The sequence below is a fragment of the Callospermophilus lateralis genome, chromosome 7, assembly GCF_048772815.1.
Source record: "Callospermophilus lateralis isolate mCalLat2 chromosome 7, mCalLat2.hap1, whole genome shotgun sequence".
NCBI classification, from domain to species: domain Eukaryota; kingdom Metazoa; phylum Chordata; class Mammalia; order Rodentia; family Sciuridae; genus Callospermophilus; species Callospermophilus lateralis.
The window spans coordinates 28766409-28780451 of record NC_135311.1 but is presented as its reverse complement, the minus strand read 5'-3'; the positions used below and the strand labels follow the sequence as shown (position 1 = coordinate 28780451).

The following is a 14043-nucleotide window of genomic DNA, read 5'->3' as shown; positions in this document are numbered from 1 at the left end:
ACACTTGAGTTTCTTTCACCTTCTGGCAATTGTGGAATTATGCTGCTGTGAACAAAGTTGTACACACAAGTATCCCTTCATTTCCCTGCTTTCAATTCTTTTGGAGTATATACTAAGAAATGGAATTGCTGGATCATATGCTAATTCTATTTTTAGTTTTTTGAGGAACTACCGCATGGTTTTCCAGAGAGATTGCACCATTTTACATTCCCAGCTATAAGGGTTTCAATTTCTCCACATCGTCATTGACACTTTTTCTTAATTTTTCTTGTTGTTGTAGTTGGACACAATAACTTTATTTTTTTATTTTTATGTGGTGCTGAGGATCTAACCCAGTGCCTCCCACATGCTAGGCGAGTGTTCTATCCTAAGCCACAACCCCAGCCCCACACTTTTTCTTGATAGCAGGGGTTTTGATTTGCATCTTATGACTAGTGATGTTGAACTTTTTTTTTTTTTTTTTTTTTTTTTAGATGGGGGTCTTGCTATGTTGTCCAGATTGGCATTGAATTCTTGGGGCTGTCTTCTGAGAATACAGTGTGCACCCATGTCCAACAGGATCTTTTCATGTGTTTATTGGCCAGTTTATAGATAGATCGATCTTCTTTGGAGAAATCTATTAAAGTCTTTTACTCATTTCTTAAAAATTTATTATAATTATTATTGGTACTGGCGATTGAACTCAGGGACACTCAACCACTGAGCCACATCCCCAGCCTAATTTTTGTATTTTATTTAAAGACAGGGTCTCACTGAGTTGCTTAGTGCCTCGCTAAATTGCTGAGGCTGGCAATTGATCCCTCCTGCCTCCCCCTCCAAGGTCGCTGGGATTACAGGCACAGGCCACTGCTCCTGGCTCCTTTGCTCATTTAAAAAAATAATAATTTGTAGTTGTAAATGGACAGAATGCTTTTATTTTTATGTGAACATGGATGGAGGATCGAACAGTGCCTCACGTATGCTAGGCAAGCGCTCTGCCATTAAGCTACAGCCCCAGCTTTGCTCATTTTTAATCATTAAAAATCTTTTGGAGGGCTGGGATTGTGGCTCAGCGGTAGAGCGCTCGCCTAGCAAGTTGCGGGGTGGTGGGGGGACACCCGGGTTGGATTCTCAGCACCACATAAAAATAAAGGCATTGTGTTGTATCCATCTACACCTAAAATATATATATAAAAAATCTTTTGGAGTGTGTGGCAAAATGGATCAATGCAAAACAGGAGATGGGCTATTGTATCCATGGTGGTGTCCCACTCAGGTCTCCCTTCAGGAGAACCAGCAGCAGCGAGCACAGCTGACTGACAGTTGACATACTTTGGACTGTAATGTGTTCATGCTAGGCAATACTTGCCTTGGTATGCTCCCACACAATGACTGTTAAGAACTAGCCTATTTATGAACAAAAGAAGATTCCTTTCAATGTCAATTTTTCTTTTAGGAATTTCCTCTTGGTTTGGTACAAAGAAAAATGGAAACAACAAACCCTAGGTATCTCAAAGTCAATTGATAATGGGTCTAATTCATCTACACTATGTATCAACTTTTATATATCATGGTGAGAAAATTCTGTATTCCTTGAATGTAATTATTTTGATTTCCTGAGATGGCTTTGGACAAAATCATTTGATGTTCATGAAGAACAACAAAACTAAGTTTGATTTGGAAAAAAAAAAAAAAAAGAAGAAGCGGTATTATACTTCCTTGGCTTTTGTCAAAAATAAAACAAATTATCCTTTATCCTTTATCCTTTAAAAAAAATTATCCTTTATCCTAGTTTTAAACAACACAAATGACTAGTTAGTTATAGTACCTAACATGTGTAAAATTAAGCATAAAAAGGAAATGAGCCTGGCCTATTTTCAGAATTCCCCTTTATGTTTGCTTAAAATTAAGAAAAACTCTACCTATTGAATCCCCAAAAGCTAATTAGATTTCATTTCTTTCTATGTTGAAGTACAAATTCAACATATTCAGAGTCACAACTAGAATTTATACATTTTACTAAACTTTTATTGGTTAAAATTCACAATATATTCAGAGTAGAAAATTCTCTAAATCTTGTATAACACAGAAGAGACACACAAAAGTTATGCTCTTTCCAAGGGTTAAAAAAGTTCTAATTAGTAGAAGAACTTCAGAAATAAATATAAGAAATTGATTATGGGGTTTATCTATTCATCCAATGGACCCACTTACTTCCAAGTAAACTGGAAAAATAACATTCTGAATTGAAAAACACAGACTCTGAGGAACAGAGAAAGTTTTAGGTGTCAAGATGTCTTTATTGAAATAATAGCACAGTTACACTTCTAATACCTTTTCCACTTGTGAACAATAGATTAAAATTGCTTGCTACATACAGTACACAGACAGTTCAATAATTAGAACCAATACAACTGCATTTAAAATAAATAAAATAGCCTATTTAATAATTTAAAGTAAAATTACTGTACAGTATGAAAATAAAGATACATAAATGTTAGGATCTACGATGTTGTAGAAATAAAATCATTATTCTGCATTACTCAAAACAGTGCAATAAAAAAATTCAAATAAGCTTTTGGAGTGCAAAGTTTAAATTCCCATTTTAAATTATCATGCAGACATAGCATTTCAAGCCATGCTATGGTCTATGGCAAAGTTTCTAATTTTTAAGAGGAAAAATGCTAGCCAGCACACTCACTGTACCATTAAGTGCTGCATCACATAACTGCTGCTGCTCTGCTTCTGCAGTACAGTTTAGAAGGGAGGTATCTTGTTGCATTCAAAAAGTTGAAATTAACAAGTTTCTGAAGCAAACACATTTACCTTTTTAGCCTGGATCAAAATTATGTGACAAAATAATAACCATATTCCTGGGTTTAAGAAAAAGGAAAAAACTACACCACAAAATGAACTAAGAAGCAGCTTTCCATTCATCTTTAAACTCTGTAGTGATCCTTATGTGAACATAACTGTGTAACTTTTGAGAGACATAAAATTCTGGTCTCTAGAAGACAAGTGATAAATGGGGCTGTGAGAAGAGCAAAGTAATTTCTGAACACCTATGTTTAAACTGGGTAGAACTCAGCTGCATTTGTATGTAATAATATATTTAAAGTATACTTTAATTTCAATGTGTATATAAAACTGTTATTTAGGCAAAGACCAAGGAATGCATTTAATACTAAACTGTAAACACATCGTCCACCATGACTTGGAGTGCACACCAACAACATAAGAGCTCTTCCACAGACTTTGGCAAAGAGACTACATATAGCAGGTCACAGCAGCATGAGCCCACATGGAAGACTGAAAGCACTGCAGAATAACACTACCCAACATCTCCTATCAACGGGATACATGGTAATAAGGGGTCTCTTCGTGCTAAACCACTTTCTTAGACAGTCTATATTCTTCAGATTTGTAGTTTTCGTAATTCAGTAGTCTGAGTCTCTGTACCTTCACTGCATAGACTGATACAGGGTGAACTCTAGCCATTGTAAGTCCAGAGGGTTACAGTTCTGTCTGCAGAGGATGACAGGAAGGAAAGATCTTGGGTGTGCCATCGACACTGAATCACTTTGTCCTTGTGCTCCCCTACCACCATAATAGGTAGCTGCTTAGTGAGGTCCCCTAAATTAAAAAAGAAAAAAGATACTGATTTATAATGCAAAATAAGTATATACATAATTCTAGGTTCCTGTTACTTTATAATATTATAGTATGAAAGGTATTCACAGGGATAAATCACATTAGCAGAATTTTGCAACATACCTACAGCAAACCTTTGGTAACAATTGACATAGATGCCATTCTCCAGGATATTCAAACCACTTGACTGCTACCTGACTTCGGTGCCACTCCTTGGTTAACTTTGCTGGTTTCTCTTCTCATCCTGAAGTTTGCTGAATCTCAAGGAATCAACCCCGTAGATTTCTTTTGTTCCCTCTGTACCTCATTTCCTCTGAAATTTCATATTGTACCTTGGCTATATATATACTTACAATTCACACCCATTTTATCTCCAACCTTGACTTCTCACTGACCTAAGCTCCAGACTCATATCCAAATAGTGGTTTATCCAATGCCTCACTTGATTCCTCTAGTCATCTTAAATTCAACTCATCTAAAATCAAACTCTTGCTTTTCTTGCCAAACTGTTCCTTCCCCACCCATTTTCCTCATCTCAACTAATGGCACCATCTGGTTGCTTGTGTCAGAAACCTATGAATCATTAATTTCTTATTCCCTCACTCCTTAAATCTAACCAAACAAATTAAAAATATACCCCAAATTCTGTCAATTCTTACCACCTCCACCTCTCCTATCCTAGTCAAGCCATCATCACCTCTCACCTGAACCATTCCAATAGCCTCCTCACTGACACTTCTACTCTTGTCCTACTTATGATTCACTTATGATACACTCAAAATTATCTGAAAATGTAATTCAGATCATATTATTCTTCTATTTAAAATCTTCCAAGGCTTCATGTCATACTTTTTCAACTGCCTCTGGCTCATCAACTGTAACAAGTGTATCATTCTGATGGGGGATGCTACTAATTGGGGAGCCCATGCATATGTGATTAGATGGCAATCTCTTTATCTTCCTCTTAATTCTGCTATTAACTTAGAAGTACCCTTAAAAATAAAGCCCGATATTTTTTGGCGGGGTGGGGGGTAGGTACCAGGAATTGAACTCAGGGGCACTTGGCCACTGAGCCCCATCCCAGTCCTATTTTGTATTTTATTTAGAGACAGAGCCTCTTAGGCAGACAGAATCTGCTAAGCACCTCACTGTTGCTAAAGCTGGCTTTGAACTCAAGATCCTCCTGTCTCAGCCTCCAGAGCTATCACACCTAGCTAAAGCCTGATTCTTTTTAAAGCCTGTAAATTCCTGTCTCTGACTTAGTCTTTTGTCTCTTTCTTCCTTAGCTGACTAGTTTCTAGCCACCTTGGATTCTAGCAGTGTCACAACTGTGCCAGGTTTATTCCTACCTTAACGTCCTTATACTCATTATGCTCTTCTCCTAGGGTCCTGGCATGACTTGTTCCTTCTCATCATTCAGGTCTTTTGTACAAATGGCATTTCTCTGGAGAGACCTACTCTAATTATCCTATCCTAAAACAGCCTTCCCTTTCACACCCCACAGTCACTATCTCCTATCATGCTATAGCTTTTAATAGCACTGAACAATATTTAAAATTACATTGTCTATTGGTTTACTTTTTATTGACCTCTAAAGTATAAGATCCATCAAGGTGAGAGCCATCTGCCTTCTTCATCTCTCTATCTCTAGCTGGTTCACAATAAATATTTGCTTAAGATTTAAAAAAAATAGGTATGAAAATATAATTACAGATTATACAGGAGGCAGTGGGGATTGAACCCAGGGGTGCTTAACCACTGAGCTACATCCCCAGTCCTTTCAATTTTTTGAGACAGGGTCTTGCTAAACTGCTGGGGCTGGCTTTGAAATTAAATCCTCCTGCCTCAGCCCCTGTCACTGGGAGAAGGGGTGTGTACCACCATGCTCAGATAAAATATTTTTTTAAAGAATCTAATAAAAATATATAAGTCTGTCATTTATCTCAGAATGATTCACTGTAATAATTAAAACCATTTAACAAAAATAAGATTATTCACTGTTAATTTGCTGTAACATCTTAATGCAGTCTCAGTAATTTACTCAGTAAATACCATAAAATTAAAATTTAATATGTTTTATAGTCAATCACTCCAGACTACAAAAGAAAGACCTCAAACATAATAGGAGAGACTAAAGACAAAGAGAAAGGTTAATTTGAATCACCTTGTAGGTCTGTCACCTTTATTTTCATGTCATAAGAGCCTGTTAGCAAGTAGTGAGCTCCAGGGGAGAATCGAACAGAACGAACGTCACTGGAATGAGGATGATAACTTTGTACCATTCTTCCTCCTCTTATGTCATACAACATGCAGCTAGAATCTTCTTGACCAGTAGCTAAGAGACGACCACTGGGATCTACAGCTACAGATGCCACAGCACTGCCTGTAGAGGGGAGAATAAAAGAGAATAAAATCATGGTATTTGCAGGTAAATGGATGGAGTTGGAGAAGATATTGTTCAGTGAAGATAGCCAATCTCCAAAAAACCAAATGCCAAATGTTTTCTCTGATATAAGGAGGCTGATTCATAGTGGATTTTGAGGGGGAGCATAGAAGGAATAGATGAACTCTAGAGCAGAGGGGTGGGAGAGGAAGGGAGGGGGCATGGGGGTAGAAAAGACGGTGAAATGAGATGGACATCATTACCTTAAGTACACATATGAAAACATGAATGTGTGAATATACTTTGAATATAACAAGAGATATGAAAAATGGTGCTCTATATGTGTAAAGTGAATTGTAATGCATTCCACTGTCACATATAACAAATTAGAATAAAAAAATTAAAAATTTTTTAAAAATCTGAATAAGAAAGTAAAAATACTCTGTAATCCCAATTCTTAGGGTTAATAAATACTAGTGACATCTTTAAAAAAAAGTTTCAATATAGAAAATCAATATACCTAAATTGCAATGTTCACTTAACCATATACTAGTGACTTAATATAGCTTATCAATCCTGTTCACTTGTGGAAAAATCCAAGTAAACACTCAACCAATAAACACTTGTATTCTTTATTAGGGCAAGGGATAAAGCAAGATTCTGTAAGGAATGAGAAAAACCATTTTTGTCATTTGAAAGAACTTCCAGAACAGTGTTATTAATAGCCTTGATGAACAAGGCTAAAGAAACCACTTTTTCTATCCAGTGTTTTCACTGCTGGGTAAGTGTCTGTAAATACTCTTATACTCAGTTTGGAGTCTAGTTGTGGTAACAAGAAATTTGATAACAAAATATATTTCAGGACATTAATGTAAGAAATGTCCTAAAGCAACCCATAATTTACTACCAACAGAAAGTAAGTTCAGAGTCTACAGGCTTGAGCCCTAACTGTACCATGTATTCTCAATGGTGGCTGTAACACCTCTGATGGGATACATAATGGTTCTCAGGGGTGAAAAAATTATAAACATTAGCAATGATTTGTGGGCCCTCCAAAGCTTAACTTGTAAAAAAATATTACTCCTTAGTATTTATTTTTCTTGTTAGGAAAAGGAAGTCAATTATAAAAATAAGGCTAAAGAACACTGCTCTAGACTAATGTGGTCTGGGACATAAGTTATATCATATAAACCATATAAATAACAGTATATGTGTATATACACATATAAACACACATAATTTAAAATAATCTTCTCTTGAAATTTTGACAGAAGAAAGGTGATTATGGTGAGCAAGAATTACATGAGAAAATGTTCAGAAGAAAAGTATAAAAAAGGCAGGTCGCTTAGGTGGTCTGGCTCAAGTTCCTTGGTTTAAGAAAAGTTAACATAAAAGCTGAGATATAAAAGGTAGGTTAGAAGCCAGGTACAGGGTTTGCACACCTGTAACCTAGCAACTTGGAAGACTGAGGCAGAAGGAGGCCAGACTTGACAATCCTCAGCACCAAAAAAGGAAAATCAACACATAAACAATACAAATTGATTTAATCAAATGTGATATCACTACAAATGAAAAGATGTAGAGAGAGAATCTATGTGGAAAGAGAGATCATAAGAATTGGAAAAGGACATAAAATCCTCATTATGCAAATTGGTGCAACCACTCTGGAAAGCAGTATGGAGATTCCTCAGAAAACTTGGAATGGAACTACCATTTGACCCAGCTATCCCACTCCTTGGTATATACCCAAAGGACTTAAAAACAGCATACTACAGTGACAGCTACCTCAAGTTTATAGCAGCTCAATTCACAATAGCTAAGCTATGGAACCAACTAAAGGCCCTTCAACAGATGAATGGATTAAGAAAATGTGATACACACACACAAAATGGAATATTACTCAGTCATAAAGAAGAATGAAATTATGGCATTTGCTGGTAAATGGATGGAACTGGACATTATCATGCTAAGTGAAATAAGTCCATCCCCCAAAACAAAGATGGAATGTTCTAATATGTGAATGCTGACACAAAATAAGGGGGGTAGGGACAAAAGTTCATTGGAGTAGATAAAAGGGAAGGAAGGGAAGGTGGGATGGGAATAAAAAAGAATCAGACAGAACTTGCCTATGTGCATACATGAATACACGACCAGTGAAAATCCTCATCATGTACATCAGCAAGAATGAGATCCTAATTAGAATAAATTATACTTCATGTATGTATAATATATCAAAATTGTCATGTATATCTAAAATGAGCAAATTAAAAAGAGAAATCCTCATTATAGGATTCATCATTAAAGGAAGTCAATATATACCTTAAAAACTATTAATATAAATATAGAGGTTAATAACAAAAACTGCTAAAAAAGTTAAAAATGAACCCAGCACTGTGGTGCATGTCTATAGTCCCAGCTACTCAGGAGGCTGAAGTGGGAGGATCACTTGAGTCCAGGGGTCTGAGACCAGTCTGAGTGACATAACAAGACCTTGACTCAAAAAGAAAATTTAAAATAGTTGTCTCTAAGAAATGGGAAATGAGGTAGACTGAATGGTAGAAGCCAATTCCCAGAACAATGACATTTTTTAAAAAATAAGCCTTATTGAATTGTTTGGTTCCTGAAACTACTATGTATACAACCAGAGATATAAAAAATTGTGCTCTATAGGTGTAATAAGAATTGTAATGCATTCTGCTATCATATATAAATAAAAAATTTACATAATAAAAAAAGAAAACATGTAGCTGATAAGATTTTAATTTCTTAATGGCTTTAATTTCTTTTATTAACATTAAGGGGAACTTTAGAAAACAGTCTACATTATGATTTTTAAAATCTATCATGACTTTAATAATTTTTAGTAATAATATGGACAAGGAACGAAATCTGAAGTTGAGAAATAAAGTTGATTGAAAATTTTTTTTAAAAAGCAAGATTGCATTATATGCTACCATCTGTGTATGTGTGCGCACATGTGCATGTTTACAGGAGAAGAAAGTTATGACGGGCTGGGGATGTGGCTCAAGCGGTAGCACACTCGCCTGGCATGCGTGCTGCCCGGGTTTGATCCTCAGCACCACATACAAACAAAGATGTTGTATCCGCCAAAAACTGAAAAATAAATATTGAAATTATCATTCTCTCTCTCTCTCTCTCTTTAAAAAAAAAAAAGAAAGTTATGACACTAAAAAACTTTCTGGATATATATCTACAGAATATTTCTAGAAGAATAAGTAAAACACTGATTTGTTAGAGAAAGAGAAGGGAAGAATTGGTATGGAGAGAAAACAGTACACTTTTTAATTTAATTTCTGCCATGTGTATGCCATCTTATAAATCTTTCTAAAGGTCCGATTCCTAAAAGTTCCCTGATAACAGAATAATTTGAGACATGATATTTATTCTCCCTGGGCTTTGGTTTCCTGAACTAAATATTATTTCTACAAATAAGGTAATCGTTTTGAAACAATTGAAAATAACCAATAAAATACGAAGTATTTACTTCATGATCTTTTCTATTGCAAGGGGGAAGAAGTAGGCTAGTATGATTTACAGTTTGTTTCTCATGTAAGTTCATTTAAATTAATAGAAAACCCACCAGTTCCATGGAATGTTGTGCCAACAACACGAACACAGCTTGGTACTCGAAGATCCCAGAATCTCACAGTCTTATCTTGGGAACCTGATGCAATCATCCAGCCACTCCAGGTATAAAGTGCTAAGATATGCCCTATAAAAGATCATGTACTTAGTTATTACTGTAGGAGATTATCTTTCCATAACATGTGCAAAGTTAAGTACTCCTCATCATTGCACAAGTTATTATCTGGTTAATTAAAACTCACTATAGATGTTAAAAACATTTAAACTCAGTAAAATGAACATCAACACTGAATATCAAAACCATACGGAACAAAGTCTTTCTTTAGTGACTCTATTAGTAGAGTAGGCTCTTTCTATATTTTAGGACGTCATAATTAGTACTGACAACAATTATTATTTGAAATCATGGCAATCTTTCCATGGAGGAAGCATAGGATGTCAGGCATGATGGCACACACTTAAACACCCAACAACTCAAGAAGTTCGTAAGTCCAAGGCTAGCCTGGGCAACTTAGTGAAACCCTGCCTCAAATTAAATTTAAAAGGAGCTATGGATATAACTCAGAGAGCACTTGCCTAGAATGTGCAAGGCCCTGAGTTCAACCCCGGTCCCACTTCATTCCTGCCACCAAAAAACAGCAAAGGAACCAGGTGCGGTGGCGCACATCTGTAATCCCATTGGCTTGGGGGGCTGAGACAGAAGAATCACAAGTTCAAAGCCAGCCTCAGCAAAAGTGAGGTACTAAGCAATTCAGTGAGACCTTGTCTCTAAATAAAATACAAAATAAGGATGACAATGTTGCTCAGTGGTCAAGTGTTCTAGTACCCGCCCCCAAAAAAGCAAATGAAAAATGTTTTAGAGAGTTACTCAGTTTTGGAAGAGACAGAGCTGGGGTCATATTAGTTCTGCCACTTACTATCCTGTGATATGGCGTCTTACCCTTTCAGCCTCACTTTCTTCAGATATAAAATAGGGATAAAACTTCCTAAATCCTAAGGTTGTTGTAAGGATTAAGTTAAGGAATCATAAGAAAATTACTTAGTACACAGGGAAATAGCAATGTTAATTATCATTACTGTGTTGTTATCCAAAGTTCACAATTTAAAATTAAAAAAAAAATAGTTATAAAGGGACACAATACCTTTATTTAATTTATTTATTTATTTTTGTGGTGCAGAGGATTGAACCCAGTGCTTCATGCGTGCTAGGCTAGTGCTGTACCCAAGCCATAACTCCAACCCGCAATTTAAAATTTGAAATAAAAATTTCCTGTCTTAAAAAGATCCATTTTGGGGCTGGGGTTGTGGCTCAGAGGTAGAGCACTCACCTAGCACATGCAAGGCCCTGGGTTCGATCCTTAGCACCACATAAAAATAAATAAATAAAATAAAGGTATGTGTTCAACTACAATAATAAAATTTTTTTTAAATAAATATTTTTTAAAAATCCATTTTGATGAAATATACCCTATTAAGAAAATGCAGACAGGAAATATTGCACATGTTAAACAAAAGGAAAAGCAGCTCTTGAGACTGACAGTACATACCAGTATGTCCACTTAAAGCATGGAGGCCTTGTCCTCTTTGACAATCTGTTGTATAAATGTTACAATCCCCTGCTCCAGCACTTATTAAAATAGCTCCACCACTTTCTGGGCCTTCCATGAATGCCAAGTCTCTAATTGTCCCATCATGCATACTAAATTCCAGATCTGGTCCTGAAACAGCAATAAGAATTTAAAAAAAAAGATGCTGCTCAACTTACTTTGAAAACTTGAGATTGCTAATGCCTAAAAACTGGCTAAGAACAATGGGGTAGTAGTATGGTTTACATTTTAATATAGGAACTGACATTATAATAAATTTCACTTTACTAAGCAAAGAACCAAGAAATCAAAATACTGATTTAAGTTATTATCATGCCTAAAACAGAGCTATAATAGATACTTTTTTGTCTTTTATTCCAAAGAAAAAGAGAAAACAAAATTTCTAGAAAATATCCATTTACACAATTCTTGCAGTTACTTATAAATTATGTTTCTGATAATAATTTTCTAAAGTTCCGAAGTTCCGATATCACCTAGCTACCTGTAAGAATTTACTAAAAAAAAACCTCATTAATTAAACACTTAAATATATTAACATTATATTCTTAGATTTCATTTGACACAATAGATATACAACATAGGGAAAATATAAAGAATACTGGCAAGCTAGCTACTGCTTATATACTTGAGCCCTACCTGTTGCATTACAAGTCTCTGCATTGAAGGGCAACACTTTGACATATTTGTCATTTGATCCTGTTGCTAATAACTGTCCACAAGGACTCCAGGCCACGCAGTAAATGGATCCTTTATGATGTTTATTCCTTTTAAAACGCACCACTGGCTGCTTAGGAGTATCATGTGCACTGAAAAGAAAAAATTACATTAAGATATTTCAGTTTCTTGTCTGCTAAAATTAGTTAATATGTAATAAATTAGTTAATTATGGTTATTCTTGAGGGAGGGAGCCAAGAGTGTCAGCTAATATGTTATTAACAATTTTAAAAACCATAAAAAATAAAGAGTATTGAAAATCTAAAAGGTAAAATTACAAGCCATTATCATACTAATATATCATTTCAGATCACAGAGGGAATAGGATATAAGACTCTTAAAAAAAATCTTCACTTTTTTTCTAGGAGTGGGGGCACACACCCATAATCCCAGCAACTTGGAAGAATGAGGCAGGAGGATTACAAGTTTGCAAGTTTAGGCCTCAGCAACTTAGCAAGGCCCTAAGCAACTCAGCCAGAGCCTGTCTCAAAATTAAAAAATATATATAGAGAGAGGGCTAGGCAATTGCAGCTCAGTGGTTAAGCAAACACCCTTGGGTTCAAACCCTGGTACCAAAAAAAAAAAAAAAAAAAAAAAGAAAACCTATTTTTCAGGAATTTTTAATTTGAAACAAAAAAGGAGACAAGAAAGCAATGTTTTCAAATTAGAAAAATTCAATAAACATTTCTTAAATAACATAAGCAATGTGCCTGGGTAAAGGGAAGATGCAGAATGGATTAAAAATAAAGGAGGCAAGATCTCTTTCAGAGTTTAAAATTAGTAGGGGCTGATGTTTTCATAACTACCCATAAATATCTAGGCAAGTATAAGTTGTTACAATCCAGTATAAAGTTTGGGCCTGGGTTGGGGATGTAGCTTAGCGGTAGAATGTTTGCCTAACATATGAGGATAGACTGGGTTCAATCCTTGGCACCGTATAAAAATAAGTAAATAAAATAAAGATCCATTGACAACTAAAAAATATTTTTAAAAATAAGATAAAAATATAAAGTTTGGGACTAAAAGGACTGGGAGAATTTTTATAGAAAAAGATGAAGGCAGAACAGCTTCAGTGAAAATAAGATAAAGTGGGGAAAGTACTGGATGAGTATGCTACATGGGACAGAGTCGGTAGGGCTAAAAGTGATAAAAATGAGGTATTCAAATTCAGGAGATGGAGATGGACAGATATAGTGGATGAGGTGCCACAGGTTCAGTCATGGAGGGTACTAAATGCCGCACTCCACAAGAAGTTGGCCTTTAATTGTAGTCAAACATTGGTTTAGTAAAGGAATAACTTCTGTACTCCAAAATGCAGACTAATATTATGTACTAAAGATTCTTTAATTAAGTATAATGCTAAAAAAGATAGGCAAGCCTGGTGGCATTCACCTATAATTTCAGCTACTCCGGATGCTAACACAGGAGGATCACAAATTTGAGGCCAGACTGATAAATTTAGCAAAATCATCTCAAAATAAAAAATGAAAATAAGATGTTGTTTAGTGATACAGCACCCCTGGCTTTAATCCCTACTAAAACACACACACACACACACACACACACACACACACACACACGAAATTTTATGTTTTTGGAGATTCGTCCTGAAGAATGAAAGGGTAAAAACACATTATGTCTAGGATTTGCTTTAAAAAGACTTCAGCAAACAAATAAAAAGGATGAATGACACAATATGACAAAAATCTTAACTATTACGTTTTAGTGTACTAATTTCTCTATTTTTGGGTATATGGGAATTTTCATAACTAATAAAATTTTTCAAAAAACATGAAAGAAGGGGGCTGGGGATGTGGCTCAAGCAGTAGCATGCTCGCCTGGCATGTGTGCAGCCCGGGTTCGATCCTCAGCACCACATACAAACAAAGATATTGTGTCCGCTGAAAACTAAAAAGTAAAAAATACTAAAACTAAAAAGTAAAAAAAACTAAAAAAAATTCTCTCTCTTTAAAAAAAAACATGAAAGAATATTGATATATCTTCAATATATACAAGGTGTTTAATATTGATCTAGAGAAAAAGAGCAGGTCAGAAGATTCTCTTTCAGCTACACAATTTATTACCAAGTCCTACTGATTCTTT

General features: G+C 35.4%; 1 protein-coding gene across 3 annotated transcripts in view; it reads right to left on the bottom strand.

The window, feature by feature from the left end:
- Positions 1–2171: 2171 nt before the first annotated feature.
- Wdr47 (WD repeat domain 47) overlaps positions 2172–14043 on the bottom strand; it is a 59874-nt gene continuing 48002 nt past the window's right edge. For all 3 annotated transcript variants that reach the window (XM_076863138.1, XM_076863137.1, XM_076863139.1), the window contains 5 exons: positions 11863–12032; positions 11167–11337; positions 9615–9746; positions 5795–6013; positions 2172–3612 (listed from right to left, as the gene is read on the bottom strand). In XM_076863138.1, the coding sequence (XP_076719253.1) occupies positions 3470–3612; positions 5795–6013; positions 9615–9746; positions 11167–11337; positions 11863–12032 (835 nt within the window). In that variant the 3' untranslated portion in view covers positions 2172–3469. The remainder of the gene's footprint in view (positions 3613–5794; positions 6014–9614; positions 9747–11166; positions 11338–11862; positions 12033–14043) is intronic.